Source organism: Scyliorhinus torazame, chromosome 15 (assembly GCF_047496885.1).
Source record: "Scyliorhinus torazame isolate Kashiwa2021f chromosome 15, sScyTor2.1, whole genome shotgun sequence".
Classification (NCBI taxonomy): Eukaryota; Metazoa; Chordata; class Chondrichthyes; order Carcharhiniformes; family Scyliorhinidae; genus Scyliorhinus; species Scyliorhinus torazame.
In genome coordinates this window covers 190,999,040-191,018,100 of record NC_092721.1, presented here as the reverse complement: position 1 = coordinate 191,018,100, position 19,061 = coordinate 190,999,040, and the positions used below count along the sequence as shown (strand labels likewise).

The 19,061-nt window shown below is 49.5% G+C and overlaps 1 protein-coding gene across 2 annotated transcripts in view; it reads right to left on the bottom strand.

The window, feature by feature from the left end:
- Nucleotides 1-19,061, bottom strand: part of cd99 (CD99 molecule) — a 98,679-nt gene that overhangs the window by 25,990 nt on the left and 53,628 nt on the right. For both annotated transcript variants that reach the window (XM_072477350.1, XM_072477351.1), the window contains 3 exons: nucleotides 14,319-14,384; nucleotides 6,096-6,122; nucleotides 3,309-3,365 (listed from right to left, as the gene is read on the bottom strand). In XM_072477350.1, coding sequence (XP_072333451.1) covers nucleotides 3,309-3,365; nucleotides 6,096-6,122; nucleotides 14,319-14,384 — 150 coding nt within the window. The remainder of the gene's footprint in view (nucleotides 1-3,308; nucleotides 3,366-6,095; nucleotides 6,123-14,318; nucleotides 14,385-19,061) is intronic.

Below are 19,061 nucleotides of genomic sequence, written 5' to 3'. Positions count from 1 at the left end.
CCCACCCAACACTAAAGGCAATTTTGGACACTAAGGGCAATTTATCATGGCCAATCCACCTAACCTGCACATCTTTGGACTGTGGGAGGAAACCGGAGCACCCGGAGGAAACCCACGCACACATGGGGAGGATGTGCAGACTCCGCACAGACAGTGACCCAAGCCGGAATCAAACCTGGGACCCTGGAGCTGTGAAGCAATTGTGCTACCCACAATGCTACCATGAAAGAACATAACCCTCAAGTTTGTCAAATTGATTTACTGAAATCTGTATAGCAAGTCTACTAGCATTTGATGCAATCGCTGCCTGAACTACTAACTGCACTTCGAAAATACCACATTTCTTTCATTCCATCATTGACAGTCAGTTTTTATAAAATCCACCATCTTTGATACGCATTAGTCAGAAATTACACTTCGCTCACGGCGCCAAGGTCCCAGGTTCGATCCCGGCTCTGGGTCACTGTCCGTGTGGAGTTTGCACATTCTCCCCATGTTTGCGTGGGTTTCATCCTCACAACCCAAAAATGTGCAGGGCAGATGGACTGGCCACGCTAAATTGCCCCTTAATTGGAAAAATGAATTGGGTACTCTGAATTTATAGAGAAAAAAAAAGAAATTACACTTCTCCCTTACTGGGAAGCTGCCACACGTGATATCAAAAATGTGTCTCACAGGAATAGTTTCTCGAATGGACTGGAGGAAAAATAAATGCTCACAGGCAGACACTGCTTCTCAGAATCATAGAGTCATACAAGCATGGCAACAGGCCCTTTGGCCCAGTTTGTCCATGCCGCCCAGTTTCTATCAATCAGCTAGCCCCACTTGCCTGCATTTGGCCCATATCCCTCTATACCCACCTTGCCCATGTGACTGTCTTTAACTGGATTTTAAAGGACTATAATTGTAATAGCCAGGGAGACCCGCACACAGTCAAACGAAAACAAGATCGAAGGGTCAACATGTCTCAATCTGGTGTTGCTGCCCCACAATTAGCTGGTGTTCATCAGCTTGCTGCTCCTATGACAGCACCACAGTCAGGCTATGAACACCTCAATAGAGGGAGAAGCCCTCGGCAGCTGCATTGTGAAAGAAGGAACTCTCTTGGCGGCTATTACAATGATAAAGCTACTGCCTTCTTCAACACCAAATAAATGAACTGAAGGATTCATAAATCTTTTCACTGCTTCCGCGGGTGGTTCTCTGGGACATTATTCAGTGATTAGAGTACCCAATTCTTTTTTCCCCCAATTAAGTGACAGTTTAGTGTGGCCAATCCACCTATCCGACACGTCTTTTTGGGTGGTGGGGGTGAGACCCCGCAGACAAGGGGATTCAGTGATAAATAAAACAGGCATTTCTAAACATTATCCATCTACCTGCATTTTTCTTCTCTACCTCCAGCAACCAAAAATAAATGACCTTCCTGATGGTTAAATTGAAACTCCAAAACTGAAGAAAAAGACAGAGATTTATGTTTTATCTTTCGAAGAGTGTCGTGTTGTGAGAGATATGGTCGTGACTTGAAACAGTGAAAGCTCTTGCCTTTGTGGAGCACCAGTCCAGAACTCAGGGGGCCTTTGCCACTAAATTAAGTACTTGCTGTTGTAATGTGGGGAGGGAACACAGCTGCCAATTGTTCCACAGTGATCTCCCGTGAAAGGCAGAGATAAACAACCAGATCACCTCTCAAACTGATGTTAGCCAGTATTTGCTAAGCTATCCCAGGTCTTCTTGGAGTAGTGCCAATGGATCTTTTGCAACAACTCAAGAGAATAGATGGGACCTGTGGCGGTATGTATTAGGGGTAATATGGTACCTGTGAAGTCGAGAGGCTATTGGCTGACATGTCCCGGGTCCTGGTTGGATCTGCCGCCTTCTGACTCCGCCCTGAAGGCAGAGTATAAGAGCTCGAGTACACCCAGCAGCCACATTCTGTAACTGAGCTGCTGGGGAACAAGTCTTGCTTAATAAAGCCTCGATAGACTTCATCACCTCGACTTGTGTAAGTCATTGTGCGCTACAGGACCTTAGAGTAACATCTCATCTGAAGGATGACAATATTCTCAATGCTGCAGTGTCAGTCTGGATTACATGTTCCCTGGAGCGGGAACCGAACCCATGACATTTTAGTCACACAAGCGACAGGATCACCAATGCACAGGTCACACTCAATTAGGCCAATGTGGCAGTCATTATGCAGACGGTAAAATCGCACTAATGTAATTAATGATGGTTCTAGCTCTTTTGGGTTGCTGATGGAGGGAAAAACCATAGTCTGGGAAAACAGATTTCTTTCCCTTTTTTTATTTTCGCCTTTGAACCGGGCCACGAGATCCTAAACATCCACGGGAACTACCGGCACAGTAGACTTGGTTCAACATCTCATGCCAAAGGTGGTTCTAACAGCCACATTCCCTCACAGCGGCACCAGGATGCCTGACATGACTATGTGCATAAGCCCAGGGAGTGAAGCTAACTGCAGTGTGTCAACTTCTTCCATACAAATGTAAGGAACTTCTTGGTAAAACGTCAGGGTTGTTACGCAGTGGAACTTTTGCCTGAGTCAGGAGGCTGGGAGTTCAAGATCTTCCTTCCAGAGAGCACGAGGGCTAGGCTGACATGCGAAGGGTGCGGAGCTGAGGGAGTGCTGCTTTGTCAGCACTGCCACTGCCCTTTGGGTGGACGCAAGAGGCTCTGCAGCATTATTTTAACAACAGCAGGAAACCTCCCATCTCCTGATTTAGTCCCTATCCAACATTAGTATTCCAATAACTTCACTTTATGGAGCCTTGCTGTCTACAAATTGGCTGCTTAGATTCCTACATCACAACAGTGACTATGATATCATAGAATTTACAGTGCAGGAGGCCATTCGGCCCATCGAGTCTGCACCAGCCCTTGGAAAGAGCACCCCGCCTCCACCCTTCCCTGTAACCCCACCTAATCTTTTTTGGACACTAAAGGCAATTTATCCTGGCCAATCCACCTAACCTGCACATCTTTGGACTGTGAGAGGAAACCAGAGCACCCGGAGGAAACCCATGCAGACACAGGGAGAACGTGCAGACTCTGCACAGACAGTGACCCAAGCCAGGAATCGAACTGGGATTGGAGTGGTGAAGCAACTGTGCTAACCATTGTGCTACCGTGCTGCCCTGGATATAAAACTATTTCACGGACCATAAAATAATTTGGACTATCCGATGTCTTGTCACCAATGCATGTTTTTTCTTTACACAAAAAAGGAATATAGATGAATCTTGCAAGTGTTACTGATGCCTTAAACGTGAATCATGAACACTTACGATTGCTATTCGGTTTCTTTGGATGCACGGGGTCTTTGGGATCACCAAAATCCAAAGCTACAGAATAAACACAAAGGGAGTGAGACAAATGTAAATAAAGCTGCTGGGATGAAGAAAAAGGCAGCAAACAGAAACAGTAAGGTCATTAAGAACAAACAACAGTAGAAGCAAGTTACACCCTTGCTGTGAACGCAGATTCAAAACCGTGCCAGGTGCAGAGTTATTAGGTCTCCTCTGCCATTTGCTTCGAATACCCCTAGCCTGGGAGGGTAGGGGGAAGGAAGCATGGTTCCCCATTTCTGAAATCTATCGAGTGACCCTTGCTGGTGTGTCTAGTTTGGTCAGGAATTGGAACATTCAAAGCTGCGATGCCTTCAAGGAGAAGCAGGAGATTTTTTGTAATATTGTTCAGAGATGTGGCTAGGTTGTATTTATTGCCCACCATTAATTAATTTTGCGAGGATGTTTGGGTTCAGAGGATTTTTTTGAAAAAGATTCTGTGGAATAAAGGGAGAAGACAAGTTGGGGTGGATGATCACAATGACTTTATTGAATAATGGAGCTGGCTTGACGAGTGGTCTGGCCCTATTGTTTTATATTCTTAGGTATGTAGCCTTCGTATAACTGCAGGCATGGATTTATAAAGGGGAGACCCTGTTCAACAAAGTGGATTGGTGCAGATAGAGGAAGAGGAACTCAGCACAATACAATTGGATTTCCAAAAAGCCTTTGGCAGGTTCCAAATGAGACCACTCAAGGTTTTTTTTTAAATAACGAAACTGGGCAGAAAATGGGTCTGCATAATAAATAGGATTAAACAGTTCAGAGAATGTTTACCAGACGAATACCTGGAATGTAAAAGCAAAATTACTGCGGAGGCTAGAATCCGAAACAAAAAATTGCGATTTGATTTATTGTCAACAAAGTACAGTGAAAAGTATTTTTCTGCGGCCAAGGGAACTTACACAGTACGTACATAGTGGACAAAAAAAGAATGATCGACAGAGTACATTGCCAAATGGTACATCGACAAACAGTGACTGGTTACAGTGCGGAACAAGGGGCCAAACAATTTATCAAAGCTTTGACAAAGAGGTCATCCAGACCGAAACGTCAGCTCGCTGTCTCTCTCCACAGTTGCTACCAGACCTGCTGAGAATGTCTAGGATTTTCTGTTTTTGTTTCCGATATATGGAATGGGTGCATCGCCTTAGGAGGAAAGATTGGATGGGCCTTGCTTGTATCTGCTGGAGCTCAAAAGAGAAAGAGGCAACTTGATTGCAACATGCAAAGATCCCGAGGTGTCTTGAACTAGGGGCCACGGTTTAAAAATATGGGGTTGCCCATTTTAGACGGAGATGAGACAAAGTAGAGGATCCTGAGTCTTTGACTATTTTTAAGGCAGTGGTGGATAGATTCTTGGTAAGCCTAGGTTATCAGGGGTGCAGGATTCAGATTTGAGATGACTATCAGATCAGCCATGATCTTAATAAATGGCAGAGCAGGCTCGAGGGGCTGAATGGCCTACTTTTGCTCCTTGTTCATGGGTTTATATGATACAATAGCAAACAGCATCTACTTCCGAGGGATGTGCAATAGAAAAAAGTGTAAATGGGGAAAGATTTGGCACGGACCACTGTACAGCAGGAATTGATGCTTGAATCCCTATTTCATAGGGACAAAAACCAGTTGTTACCTAGTATCTTTTTCAGTGAATTTGCAAATTGTAAGAGAATGCAACAGTGATAGGAGGTGCAGCTAATAATTTGTAATGTGTTTTGATACATGTGCAATTGGATGGATATAAAATGAGTTGCATATTGGTTGAAAAATAAGCAGCATTCAAATCACATTGTTAACTCTAAATAATTCTAAAATTAATGCAATAGTGTAAACAACCAACAGGTCCACAATAGGCAACAAGGACAACATTATCCAACTGCTAATTAATGTTTGAGGTAATACTGAAAATGATACTCCCTCAAGAATAGATGATCGGTTTGGTTCAAAATCTAATCAAAAAACATTCTAATGCCTTTGAATTAACCGATTCTGTAGAACTGTCATCTGAAGAACAATGGGCGGAATTCTCCATTTGAGAGACTTCAGTGTTGACTCCGGGACTGAATCGCCAATGTTCTACAGTTCCGAAAGCGCCGCCAGTCCGGGAACCATTCGGGACACCTTACTAGGCTAGCACCAGCGCCACATGGAACTAGTGACATTCCAATGCCTTTGATCCAACAGGGTCAGAATCGGCACTGGAGATCCTGACAAGCAGCAGCTGTATAGAAGCACTCCACACACCCTCCTCCCAGCCAAGATGATGTCGCCCTCCACTCACCACCCCCCACTAACCCTGGCAGATGCCCCCAGCCAGTGCACAACTTCAGCACACGAGAGTAATGTTGGACACTGTTCGTACCCCCTCACTCTCTCCCTCAGCAACCACGCCACCCAATTCACAATTTTTAATACCATAAGTGAACCTCGCCATCAGTAATTCCGCCTGGTGGAAGCAGGGCATTGCGGCCCCTTCCATGATACACCAACAGCCTTTGCTGTACAATTTGCATGCCCACACCACACACGGCGTGGAATGCATTAACACAGCTGTCAAGGCACCGGAGCATGGCATTCCATTGGGTGCCCGACACCAGCTTCTATTTTCGGCCGACGCGTGGTTCTCCGCCCACTGCGTCCCACGATTCCGGCATCGCTGGATGGAGAATCCCGCCTAATATTTCTAATTAAATTATTACTGTGCAAAAAGGCATAAAAACTTACCGATATCAGGAAAATTAGGATCCACAGCTGCAGAAGAAAGTAATGTGCAATTAGAATAGTGTTGAACACCCAAATACATCTGCAGAATATAGTGAGGTAATCTAAATTGTTAAATTTATGTTTTTGAGGCAGACCCCATCTCAAAATAGAAACTGAATTGGAAATGCAACTCAAAAGGGAAGCAGACAAGGTAAACACAAATAAACCTTCCCAGTCACAAGAAAATCAGGGGCAAGCTGAGGTTGGAACATTGAAACTGAAACCTTGGTGAAAGATATAAAAAGGACACAGATCAGTCCAAGCTGCTCAACAACAGTTGTTGAGTCCACTGGGGCAGGACAGACAAGCCGCACGTGGCATAAGAAAAGACTAGATTCAGAAGCTGAGAATAAAGAGAAGGTTCTGCAAGCGGTCTCCATCACTTGAACAAAACAACCCTGCCATGGCAATCTCTGCAAGACGTGCCAGATCATCGACATGGGTACCACTATTACACGCGGGACCACCACCCACCAGGTACACGGTACACACCCGTGCAACTCGGCCAACGTTGTCTACCTCATACGTTGCAGGAAAGGATGTCCCGAAGCGTGGTACATTTTCGAGACCATGCAGACATTGCGACAACGGATGAATGAACATCGTGTGACAATCGCCAGGCAGGAATGTTCCCTTCCAGTCGGGGAACACTTCAGCAGTCAAGGGCATTCAGCCTCTGATCTCCGGGTAAGCGTTCTCCAAGGTGGCCTTCAGGGCGCGCAACAACGCAAAATCACCAAGCAGAAACTTGTAGCCAAGTTCCGCACACATGAGTAAGGACTCAATCGGGACCTTGGACTCATGTCGCATTACATTCATCCCCCACCATCTGGCCTGGGCTTGCAAAATCCTACCAACTATCCTGGCTCGAGACAATTCACACCTCTTTAACTTGGGGTTAATCCTACCTCTGGATCTGTAAAGACTTAATTACCTGCAAATGCTCGCATTCAAAGCATTGTCTTGCATCTTTGACTTTGTCTACATACATGTTTCTGGAACCTACCTTTTCATTCACCCGAGGAAGGAGCAGTGCTCCGAAAGCTAGTGATTTGAAACCTGTTGGACTTTAACATGGTGCTGTAAGACTGCTTACTGTGCTCACACCACTCCAACGCCGGCATCTCCACATCTTGGACAAAACAGTGATGGATTATTCTAGGCTATCCAGATTGGGTGGAACAGGTTCTGCAGACATGTGCCATTTGTGCTGAATACAATGGGCGGGATTCTCCGAAATGGAGGCAGAGTGGCCACGCCGTCGTAAACGCCGTCGTGTGTCACGATGGCGCAAAACGGGCACTACCGATTCTGGCCACCACAGGGGGCCAGCATGGCGCTGGAGCGGTTCACGCCGCTACAGCCTCCCTTCCCGGCGCCAACTGGGCGCACACCAACCTGCGCATGCGCGGGGGACTTCCTCATCAGGCCGGCCCCAACGCAACATGGCACGGAGGTTCAGGGGCCGGCCGCTCAGCAAAATAGGGCCGGGGCTGGAGAGGCCGGCCCGCCGATTGGTGGGCCCCGACCATGGGCCAGACCCCATCGGAGGGCCCCGCCGGTGAAGGAGCCCCCCCACCACAGGGCAACTCTCTGACCCTGCGTGCAGAGTTCCCGCCGGCTGCGAGCAGGTGCGGACAGCGTCAGCGGGACTCTGCCATTTCCACGCAGCCGCTCGGCCCACCATGGCCAGAGAATCGGCGGCCCGGCCGCGGACAGTGGCCCGCGACCGGCACCGCGCTGGTGCAAACTGCGCCGATTCTCCACTCCTCGGAGAATCACGTGCTGGCGTGGCGCGGTTGTGGCGATTCTCCGGCCCAGCGCGGTACTCTGGTAATCCCGCCCCATGCCTTGGAAAACAGGTTGCTTTTGTGCTGTAGTCATTCAGGGATCTGACAAGCTTCTAGAAGATGACAGACTTTGAAAGGCTTTGTGACAGTGTGATCACTAAAATCCAAATGGGTTGCTGCATTAATTCATAAGATCTGTCTTTGTGGCATCAGTCATATACGGTGCAATTTCTAGTTCATCTTCAAGCACAATTTGCCTGCTAATTAATCATAGAACTACAGTGCACAGGAATGCCGTTTGGCCCATAGAATCTGCACCAACCCGCTGAAAGAGCACCCCAAACAGGCCCACTCCCCATCACCCCGTAACCCCACCTAGCCTGCACATCCCTGGACACGAAGGGGTAATTTTGCATGGCCAATCCACATAACCTGCACACCTTTGGACTTTGGGAGGAAACCAGAGCACATGGAGGAAACCCACGCAGATACAGGGAGAAAGTGCAAAATCCACACAGCCACCCAAAGTCGGAATTGAACCCAGATCCTTGGTGCGGTGAGGCAGCATTGCTAACCACGGTGTCGACTTTGGTGCAGTAAAAAATATTTGGTTTCAAACTGAGAAGTCTCGTGGTTTAATTTCCTTAGAAAATAACTTGAGATTCCTTATTTCTTTGTTGTTACTGGTCTCTACTAAGATTGTAACAATATGGTCAAATGTTACAGCCTCTGTATGAATAGGTTTGGAAAGCATTCTCCCAGAGGGAGGCAGGGGAGAGCATAAGGATTTGCAGTTGGGTAATATTGCACTTATTCAGCTAAGCTTCAAAGTGTTTCCAAAAAAAGAAACGGGATACTGCATACAGAAACCTGCCACCCATTCCATTTCATTCCAACTTTAAGATTACACGATTCATCAAGTATGATGAATGTAGAAATTGTTATACATAGGGCAGCACGGTAGCACAAGAGGGCAGCACGGTAGCACAAGAGGGCAGCACGGTAGCACAAGTGATTAGCACTGTGGCTTCACAGCGCCAGGGTCCCAGGTTCGATTCCCCGCTGGGTCACTGTCTGTGCGGAGTTTGCACGTTCTCCCCGTGTCCGCGTGGGTTTCCTCCGGGTGCTCCGGTTTCCTCCCACAGTCCAAAGACGTGCAGGTTAGGTGGATTGGCCATGATAAATTGCCCTTAGTGTCCATAAGGGTTGGGAGGGGTTATTGGGTTGCGGGGATAAGGTGGAAGTGAGGGATTAATGTGGGTCGGTGCAGACTCGATGGGCCGAATGGCCTCCTTCTGCACTGTATGTTCTATGTAATCTATGTAATATTCTGTTGTATAAAAACCCTGGTTTAAAATACATATAGGAATGGTGTCTACGAAAGCTGTAATTAAGGTATCATAAAAGAGGGAGGTAATCATGACTCATTTTAGTTGCACATGAAGGACTAATGGAACAGTGTTTATATTCTGGGCGGTTAGGGCAGCACGGTGGCGCAGTGGTTAGCACTGCTGCCTCAAGACACCGCGGTCCCAGGTTCAACCCCGGCCCTGGGTCACTGTCCATGTGGAGTTTGCACATTCTCCCTGTGTCTGTGTGGGTCTCACCCCCACAACCCAAACAGATGTGCAGGGTAGATGAATAGGCCATGCTAAATTGCCCCCTTAATTAGGAAAAGAATTGAGTAGTCTAAATTTATTTTTTTAAAAGATATACTGGGTGGTTACCTGGGGTATAGATAATTTGAGGGAGTGTATATAGTGCGAGCTAAACCGGTCATATGACAACTTAGTGGAATACAGGTGATGTAATTAATTGAAGGAGCCAGGTCTGTCTGCAGTTTTGCTTTCCAATATATGATTTTAAGTGGAACAGTCTTGCCAAATGCTGTTCGGTTGAGCATAAGTGTACTGGGCTGCTCTTGAAAGGATTTCTCTCCAAATGTATCTACACAGCTAAGCAAGTAACCTGTTTTGTTATCTTTATTTAGAAGTGCCATTTGAACTGTATTGGGTTACTTAATTGGAATTAGTGGCAGGTGTACATAGTGCATTCAGGCCTTTTATTTGTTCTTCCCTTTTGTTTAAGAACTGTTTGACTGATAATTGTAAAACTATTTCTTTGATGTTAATGCGGTTAATCGTGTACACAAATTAAAATTTGTTTTAACATAAATGATACCGATTGGAGTGAAGTATCCTTTCCTCATTTCTACAAATTTAAAAAGTTGTTTGGGGGTTCATCCAGTATCCTAACATAAGGCTAACTAACATTTCAAGTAAAATGGAAAAGAATTAATGCAGGCTCCCTAATGGGTTGGTGTCCCACCTTCTCAACCTTGCCCATCGCCGGAGGTCTGGTGATCCTCAAAGTCAGCATTTCCCCTCAAAAGGGAAAAGCAGCCAATGGTCATCAGGAATTATGGTGACTTTTAACGTACTGACGTATCGAATGGCCCCTCTGCTCTCAAAACATTTATAACCTTGCATTTCATTTGCTACTTCCTTTCTAGCAAGTTCCTGCAAACAGAGCCAATATAAAATGGCCATCCAAGCATTTACTGACAGTGTTAACCATGGAAGAGGTTAAACCGTCAGCAAGAACACCACTCAACTCATCAGATACCATTAAGGGAGCCTTGACATCTGGTTGAACCACTAGAAAGGAAAATAAGGATTTTTTGATTTATATGAGTGGAAGTCCTCAAATACTGGGAACGGAGTGTAAATCCAGAACTCTGAAACCTAGAGGCAACAATAACAATGGACGAGATTCTCCAATCCCGCAGCAGAGTGTCCACGGCGGCGTAAACAGGCCGCTCCCACGACTAATTCTGGCCCCTACAGGGGGCCAGCACGGCACTGGAGCAGTTCGCGCCACTCCAGCTGCCGATCCCGGCGCGAACTGTGCGCCGTGGGACCACGCATGCGCAGCTGCGCTAGCGAGGACATGCGCAGTGGCCTCCTTCAACCCGTCAGCCCCGACGCAACATGGCGCAGGACTACAGGGGCCGGCGCGTAGGAAAGGAGGCCCCCAGACACAGAGGCCGGCCCGCCGATCGGTAGGCCCGGATCGCGGGTTCGGCCACATCGGATGCCCCCCCCCGGGGTCGGACCCCCCACCCACCCCCACCACAGGCCGCCACCAGACCCTTCCACGCAGAGGTCCCGCCGGCCCAGAGCAGGTTAGAACGGCGCCGGCGGGACTCAGCTCTTTTCTTACGGCCGCTCTGCCCATCCGGCCCGGAGAATCAGCAGGCCGGCTGAGTATAGCGGCCCGCGCCGATTCTCCACTGTGTGGAAAATTGCATGCCGGCGCCGGGGCGGCGTGGCCCATTCGCGGGGATTCTCCGGCCCAGCCCAGGGCTGGGGGAATCCCGCCCAATATTCCCAACTGTACCAAAACAGTACCGAGTAGCTTTGGGAAGTCTCCAGGACCACTGTAAAGGGCTAAGTTCTGTGATATTTGTGACGAGTGGAAGATACTAGGAATATTGAACTTCAAAGCATTGGTCAACTTGAGGGTTAAATGCCTGGGGCTAGAGTGTGTTTGACTGTAATAGTCATGTTTTTAAAAATATAATTCTCTTTTTTAGGGCCTGGGTGCTTTTAGCAGCCAGAAGGTGAAATTGAAAAAGGAATGCGTCTTTCTGTCTGGACACATGGACCGTGGTTTGACTGGGAATGTCCCTGGGGAGTTCAGGCGCTTTGCAGCCCACAGAGATAATTTGTTTATCAGCTTGCTGGGTGGAGCCAAGGAATGCAGAGAGACATTTTGAAAAGCTTTAGAGAAGTAGGGTTGTTTGAAGCAAGCTTTGGAGAGAAGAGTTGAATTTTGACCTGCCCGACGATGGGTCCACAATTCTTCCACAGTAAGGTAGATTGAGAGCTGTATGTTTCTTTTGTGGTTGTTTAATGCAAAATTAAATAGTAGGGGTCACATAGATACATAGAAGATAGGAACAGGAGGAGGCCTTTTGGCCCTTCGAGCCTATTCCGCCATTTATCACGATCATGGCTGATCATCCAACTCAATAGTCTAATCCTACTTTCTCCCGGAAACCTCTGTTCCCATTCGCCCCAACTGGTATATCTAGCCACCTCTTGAATATATTCAACCTTTTTAGGATCAACTACTTCCTGTGGTAATGAATTCCACAGGCTCACCACTCTTTGGGTGAAGAAATGTCTCCACATCTCTGTCCAAAATGGTTTACCCTGAATCCTCAGGCTGTGACCCCTGGTTCTGGACCCACCCACTATCGGGAACACCTTTCCTGCATCTACCCTAGTTCTGTTAGAATTTTATAAGTCTCTTTGAGATCCCCCCCTCATTGTTCTGAACTCCATCGAGAACAATCCCTACCTAGTCAATCTCTCCTCATATGACAGTCCCGCCATCCCAGGAATCAGTCTGGTAAACCTTCGCTGCACTCCCTCGAGAGCACGAACATCCTTCCTCAGAAAAGGAGACCAAAACTGCACACAATAGTCTAGGTGTGGCCTCACCAAGGCCCTGTATAATTGCAGCAACACACCCCTGTTCCTGTATTCGATTAAGGGGTAACTGAGTTATTTTCGGGTGCAAAGTTAAAACTATATTTTGTATTCATGATAAAGTTTTGTTTTTAAAAATAGCAAAACCCTATTTCTTCATGCATCATTTCTGGAGTGAATCATTCTTTCCGCACAGTCTCACAAATAAACTCAAACATTGAGGTTTCGGTCGAGTATCCTAGCCACTGTTGGGGTCTGGTCTGGGGTCGGAATACATTACAGCTATTAACCTGCTTCAATAACCAGATTACCTACTGCTGTGTGCATTCAGCAAATTTCTAGTTTATGTTTCCCTGTGCAAAGGGAGGCTGAATGTGAAGAACCTTTAGCTGCACCTTAATCTGGAGAGGGTTCGAAGAGTTTGGAGCACCAGACATCAACAGCACCTACCGCAGCAGTGAGATTATTCAGTGTCCCAAGGAGATTAAACATGGGTCCTTCCAAGGCTCAAAATCCCCACGCTACTGCAGACCAAAAATGCCAGACTTGCTTCGACCTCCCCCCGACTGCACCAGGGAACTCGTTACTGGACACTCAAAAATGGTGCACCAGCTTCTATACAATGTTTAGTAAGCAAGGAGAAAGCCTGACGCCAATCCAGCAGGTAGAGACATACGGTTGTCAGTTGATCCCAATGACTTCACTTTTAATGAAAGGTCCCTCCTCATTTCTGGTGGCCAGCAGAATAAGGGGCGGGATTCTCCAATGCCGCGGCAGAGTGTCCGCGCCGTCGTAAACGCCGCCGCGTTTTACGACTGCGTGAACGGGCTGCTCCCACGACTAATTCTGGCCCCTCCAGGGGACCATCACAGCGCTGGGGCGGTCCGCGTCGCTCCAGCTTCGGATCCCGGCGCGAACTGTGCGCTGCAGGATCCGGGCATGCGCAGTGGCCCCGGCGCCAATGCGGTGGCCTCCTACAACGTGCCGGCCCCGACGCAACATGGCGCAGGACTTCAGGGGCCGGCGGGTAGGAAAGGAGGCCCCCAGCCTCAAGAGGCCAGCCCGCCGATCGGTGGGTCCTGATCGCGGGCCAGGCCACATCGGAGCACCCCCCCCCCCCCCCGGGTCGGACACCCCTGCCCTCCCCCCCACAAAAGACCGCCATGCGATCCTTGCACGCCAAGGTCCCGCTGGCCCAGAACAGGTTAGAACGGCGCCGGCTGGACTTGGCTCTTTTCTTGCGGCCGCTCAGCCCATCCGGGCCGGTTAATCAGTGGGCCGGCCGCGTAGAGTGGCCCATGACCGGCGATTCTCCGACCCAGCGCCGGGTCGGAGAATCCCGCCCAAGGTCTGTAGAATAAAGAGTTAACTCTAATAGGTATTTAGCACGTGAGGAGGCACGTCATAGTGTTGTCACTCTGAGATGACGAGCGAGAAGCACCGGAGAAATAAGCTATGACCTAAATAGTTAATGATTCAAATAAAGTTAGCTTGAATGAAAGACCATCGTAGGTAGGTCTTAAATACCATCGTCATCTCTTCCAGAGTAAGAAACCAGTGACTACGGAGACAAGCCACGATAACAGAAGATCTACCCATAATTCTAACTAACAAACGATTGGTAGTAAATTGGTGCTCGTTTCCTTTGGCTTTTATTAACGTGTAAATGGGCAGGGGAAACATGAAAACATGCCCTCAATGTCTCACCTAGTGATCCTACAGCACTGCAAACCTTTCCAAGGGTCTATCAGATCGAAGCGAACAAGCCAAAGTAACCCTTTCTTGCATAACTGTCAAATCTTCAAAGACATTTCAATTTCAAAAGATACTACATAAATGCATGCATTAAATCATGCACACAATTTAGGCCATTAATAAAATTAGTCATCAGTACATACCTGGGGGTGCAGTTTTAGCAGGAGGATCGTCTTTGAAAGCATCATTCAGGTCAAAGCCATCATCCCCTGAAAGACAAAAGACAAGTGTTGAAATTACCCAACCTCAACTTATTGCTTGCACGCGGTAGTGATTCCTCTCTACTCACCCGGAGAAAGACCGCTACTGCAACATGCAGGTCCGGATACTCTCCTTCCTCCCCACCACCTCACAGACACACACACACAGGCAAATTTCCAGAAAGGTCTGAAGACAGGAACCACCTTTGATGTGTCCTGTGCCACCGTGTGACGTACCCAAGGAAGGAGCATAAAGGTTTACTGGACTGATCTCCGAAATGAGTGCCTTGCCCCGAGAAGAGGGATAGAGTAGAATCGGCCTATTTTGGGGGGAGTTTTAGGGCAGCACGGTGGCGGAATAGTTAGCACTGCTACCTCACGCGCCAAGGACCCGGGTTCGATCCCGGCCCCGGGTCACTGTCCGGGTGGAGTTTGCACATTCTCTCCGTGTGTCTCACCCCCACAACCCAAGATACGCAGGGTAGGTGGATTGGCCACACTAAATTGCCCCTTAATCGGAAAAAAATAGAAAATGTTTGGAAACTTGATATAACCTCCATGGGTCTTCGAGAATAGGGATGATTAACTACCCCGTGGATCTTGTAGAGTAGGAGCTTCCCCAATAAGGGGGCGGGGGACCCTGAACTCAGCCAGTAATGCACGACTAGGGAAGACCCAGTAGGGATCTATTGGAGCTTTCCGTAAAGTAAGTATTGTTTCAACCAAACTTGGTGTGGACTCTTCATTGCCCTTTACGAAAAATTTAGAAGAACGAAAAGTTATCTAATTGAAACGGAAGATTCTGGAAGAGTTTGACAGAATAGATGCCCAGAGGCCGTTTCCCCGGCTGACAAGTCTAGACTACGTGGTTGAAATCTAAATGGAGATAAAAGGCGAAATCTCGGACTGAGACACTTTGGAATTCTCTACTCCCAGGGGAGAGGATTCTCAGTCATTGATGAGCTTGTATATATTTGACGCCGAGACTGATAGATTGAGACTTCCACCTATTTATCAGAAAGTGCAAACCGCCAAGGTAAGGCAAGAAATGATCCCAGTAATGCTGTAGCAATTTACAACACGATATAACAGAGGTGGCACGGAAGCACAGTAGTTAGCACGGTTACTTCACAGCTCCTAGGTTCGATTTCTGGCTTGGGTCACTGTCTGTGCAGAGTCTGCACGCTCTCCCAGTGTTTTCGTCGGTTTCCTCCGGGTGCTCCGGTTTCCTCCCACAGTCCAAAGATGTGCAAGTTAGGTAGATTGGCCATGCTCAATTGCCTGTAGTGTTCAAAAAGGTTGGGTGGGGTTGCGGGGATGGGCAAAGGTGTGGGCTTGGGTAGGGTGCTCTTTCCAAGGGCCGGTGCAGACTCGATGGACTGAAGGATCTCCTTCCGAACTGTAAACTCATGATTCTATGATTCTGATGAGTGAAATTTACACTTTGCAACGGTAAGTCTGAAATCAATTGTAAGATCAGCCTCTAAAGGCGCAGATCTCCGGCCGCGTTGTGCTCTCACTTGATCGCAACGCAGCCGGAGAATGCTGGGAAAGGCTCCGTGAGAAGTCGTAGTCGGAACCACGCCCCAAATGGGCAGGACCGAATGACATTCGCGGAAGTAGGTCGTAAACCTATTTAAGACCTACCTGCCCGAGATCCATCAGCCTCCTTCGATTCTTTGGCCTTCTCAGTGAAGCTGCAGCCTGGCAACGATTAGTGCTGGTCTGCACAAATGTGGACCAGGTGGAACAGCACCCTGGGGGGAGGGGGGGGGGGGGGGTCTCCTGCACCATTGGAGACTCCTGGGTGGTCAGGGCAAGTGCAGGGTGGCCCCCTGGCACTGACCAGGTGCCTGAGCGGCACGGCCAAACAGGAGCACTGCCTGGGTACCAGTGCAAGGGTGCCCGGGTGGTACTGCAAAGGGCCAGGTAGGGGCAGCACGGTAGCACAGTGGGTAGCACTGTTGCTTCACAGTGCCAGGGTCCCAGGTTAGATTCCCGGCTTGGGTCACTGGCTGCGCGGAGTCTGCACGATCTCCCCGTGTCTGCGTGGGTTTCCTCCGGATGCTTCGGTTGCCCCCCACAAGTCCTGAAAGACATGCTGTTAGATAATTTGGACATTCTGAATTCTCCCTCCATGTACCCGAACAGGCGCGGAATGTGGCGACTAGGAGCTTTTCACAGTAACTTAATTGTAGTGTTAATGTAAGCCTACTTGTGACAATAAAGATTACTATTATCAGGTAGTGGGGAGGCCATGATCATGGGATGAGGTTGGAGGGGGGATTTGAAGGGTGCAGGAATGCAGGGCAGGTAAGTAGGGGCCTCTGGGAGGTTGGGTGGGTGATAGGTGAGGGGCCTGAAGAGTGGGAAAGTGTGGGCTAAACTGGTGAGAAACCCCCAGGGCAGAAAAGTGACTAAGTGTCATTGAATAGAAATGGGGAACTCGGCGAAACGCCCTGAAAAACCCGCCACAAATTAACTTCTAAATCTTTTGGCAGAATCGTGCCCTACGAATCAGTTTACAAATGTATCAAAGAGCCTCTCAATGACATTTCGCTAGTAGGCAAATTCCCAAACTTCAAAAACCATCCTGTGTTCCATTAAAAGCATCCCAACAGTGTTTGGAAATAACAAGGTGGACCCGGACCACTTGGTGGCGATATCCAGATATCGCAGAAACCCCAGAGTTTCAGGGAAGCCGGAGCTCATGGAGAGGAGGAAGGCCGATGCCATGGCTTTCGCCTCTCTGATTGCACGGCGACGGATTTTGCTGGAGTCGGCATCGCCGCAGGGGGTAGCAGCATGGTTGGGTGACCTGTGCAACTTCCTGCGGTTGGAGAAGATAAGAGTAGGAGTTAAGGAGCTCAGCAGGGGAGTTTGAGAAAAAGGTGGGGGGGATGGAGAAAAAGGTGGGGGGGATGGAGAAAAAGGTGGGGGGGATGGAGAAAAAGGTGGGGGGGATGGAGAAAAAGGTGGGGGGGATGGAGAAAAAGGTGGGGGGGATGGAGAAAAAGGTGGGGGGGATGGAGAAAAAGGTGGGGGGGATGGAGAAAAAGGTGGGGGGGATGGAGAAAAAGGTGGGGGGGATGGAGAAAAAGGTGGGGGGGATGGAGAAAAAGGTGGGGGGGATGGAGAAAAAGGTGGGGGGGGATGGAGAAAAAGGTGGGGGGGGGATGGAGAAAAAGGTGGGGGGGGATGGAGAAAAAGGTGGGGGGGGATGGAGAAAAAGGTGGGGGGGGGGATGGAGAAAAAGGTGGGGGGGGGATGGAGAAAAAGGTGGAGGGGGATGGAGAAAAAGGTGGAGGGGGATGGAGAAAAAGGTGGAGGGGGATGGAGAAAAAGGTGGAGGGGGATGGAGAAAAAGGTGGAGGGGGATGGAGAAAAAGGTGGGGGGGGATGGAGAAAAAGGTGGGGGGGGGATGGAGAAAAAGGTGGGGGGGGATGGAGAAAAAGGTGGGGGGGGGGATGAGAAAAAGGTGGGGGGGGAGGAGAAAAAGGTGGGGGGGTGGAGAAAAAGGTGGGGGGGGTGGAGAAAAAGGTGGGGGGGTGGAGAAAAAGGTGGGGGGGTGGAGAAAAAGGTGGGGGGGTGGAGAAAAAGGTGGGGGGGGTGGAGAAAAAAGGTGGGGGGGGTGGAGAAAAAGGTGGGGGGGTGGAGAAAAAGGTGGGGGGGTGGAGAAAAAGGTGGGGGGGTGGAGAAAAAGGTGGGGGGGTGGAGAAAAAGGTGGGGGGGTGGAGAAAAAGGTGGGGGGGTGGAGAAAAAGGTGGGGGGGTGGAGAAAAAGGTGGGGGGGTGGAGAAAAAGGTGGGGGGGTGGAGAAAAAGGTGGGGGGGTGGAGAAAAAGGTGGGGGGGTGGAGAAAAAGGTGGGGGGGTGGAGAAAAAGGTGGGGGGGGTGGAGAAAAAGGTGGGGGGGGTGGAGAAAAAGGTGGGGGGGTGGAGAAAAAGGTGGGGGGGTGGAGAAAAAGGTGGGGGGGTGGAGAAAAAGGTGGGGGGGTGGAGAAAAAGGTGGGGGGGTGGAGAAAAAGGTGGGGGGGTGGAGAAAAAGGTGGGGGGGTGGAGAAAAAGGTGGGGGGTGGAGGAAAAGGTGGGGGGGTGAAGGAAAAGGTGGGGGGGTGGAGGAAAAGGTGGGGGGGTGGAGGAAAAGGTGGGGGGGTGGAGGAAAAGGTGGGGGGGTGGAGGAAAAGGTGGGGGGGTGGAGGAAAAGGTGGGGGGGTGGAGGAAAAGGTGGGGGGGTGGAGGAAAAGGTGGGGGGGTGGAGGAAAAGGTGGGGGGGTGGAGGAAAAGGTGGGGGGGTGGAGGAAAAGGTGGGGGGGTGGAGGAAAAGGTGGGGGGGTGGAGGAAAAGGTGGGGGGGTGGAGGAAAAGGTGGGGGGGTGGAGGAAAAGGTGGGGGGGTGGAGAAAAGGTGGGGGGGTGGAGGAAAAGGTGGGGGGGTGGAGGAAAAGGTGGGGGGGTGGAGAAAAAGGTGGGGGGGTGGAGAAAAAGGTGGGGGGGCGGAGAAAAAGGTTGGGGGGGCGGAGAAAAAGGTGGGGGGGCGGAGAAAAAGGTGGGGGGGCGGAGAAAAAGGTGGGGGGGCGGAGAAAAAGGTGGGGGGGCGGAGAAAAAGGTGGGGGGGCGGAGAAAAAGGTGGGGGGGCGGAGAAAAAGGTGGGGGGGCGGAGAAAAAGGTGGGGGGGCGGAGAAAAAGG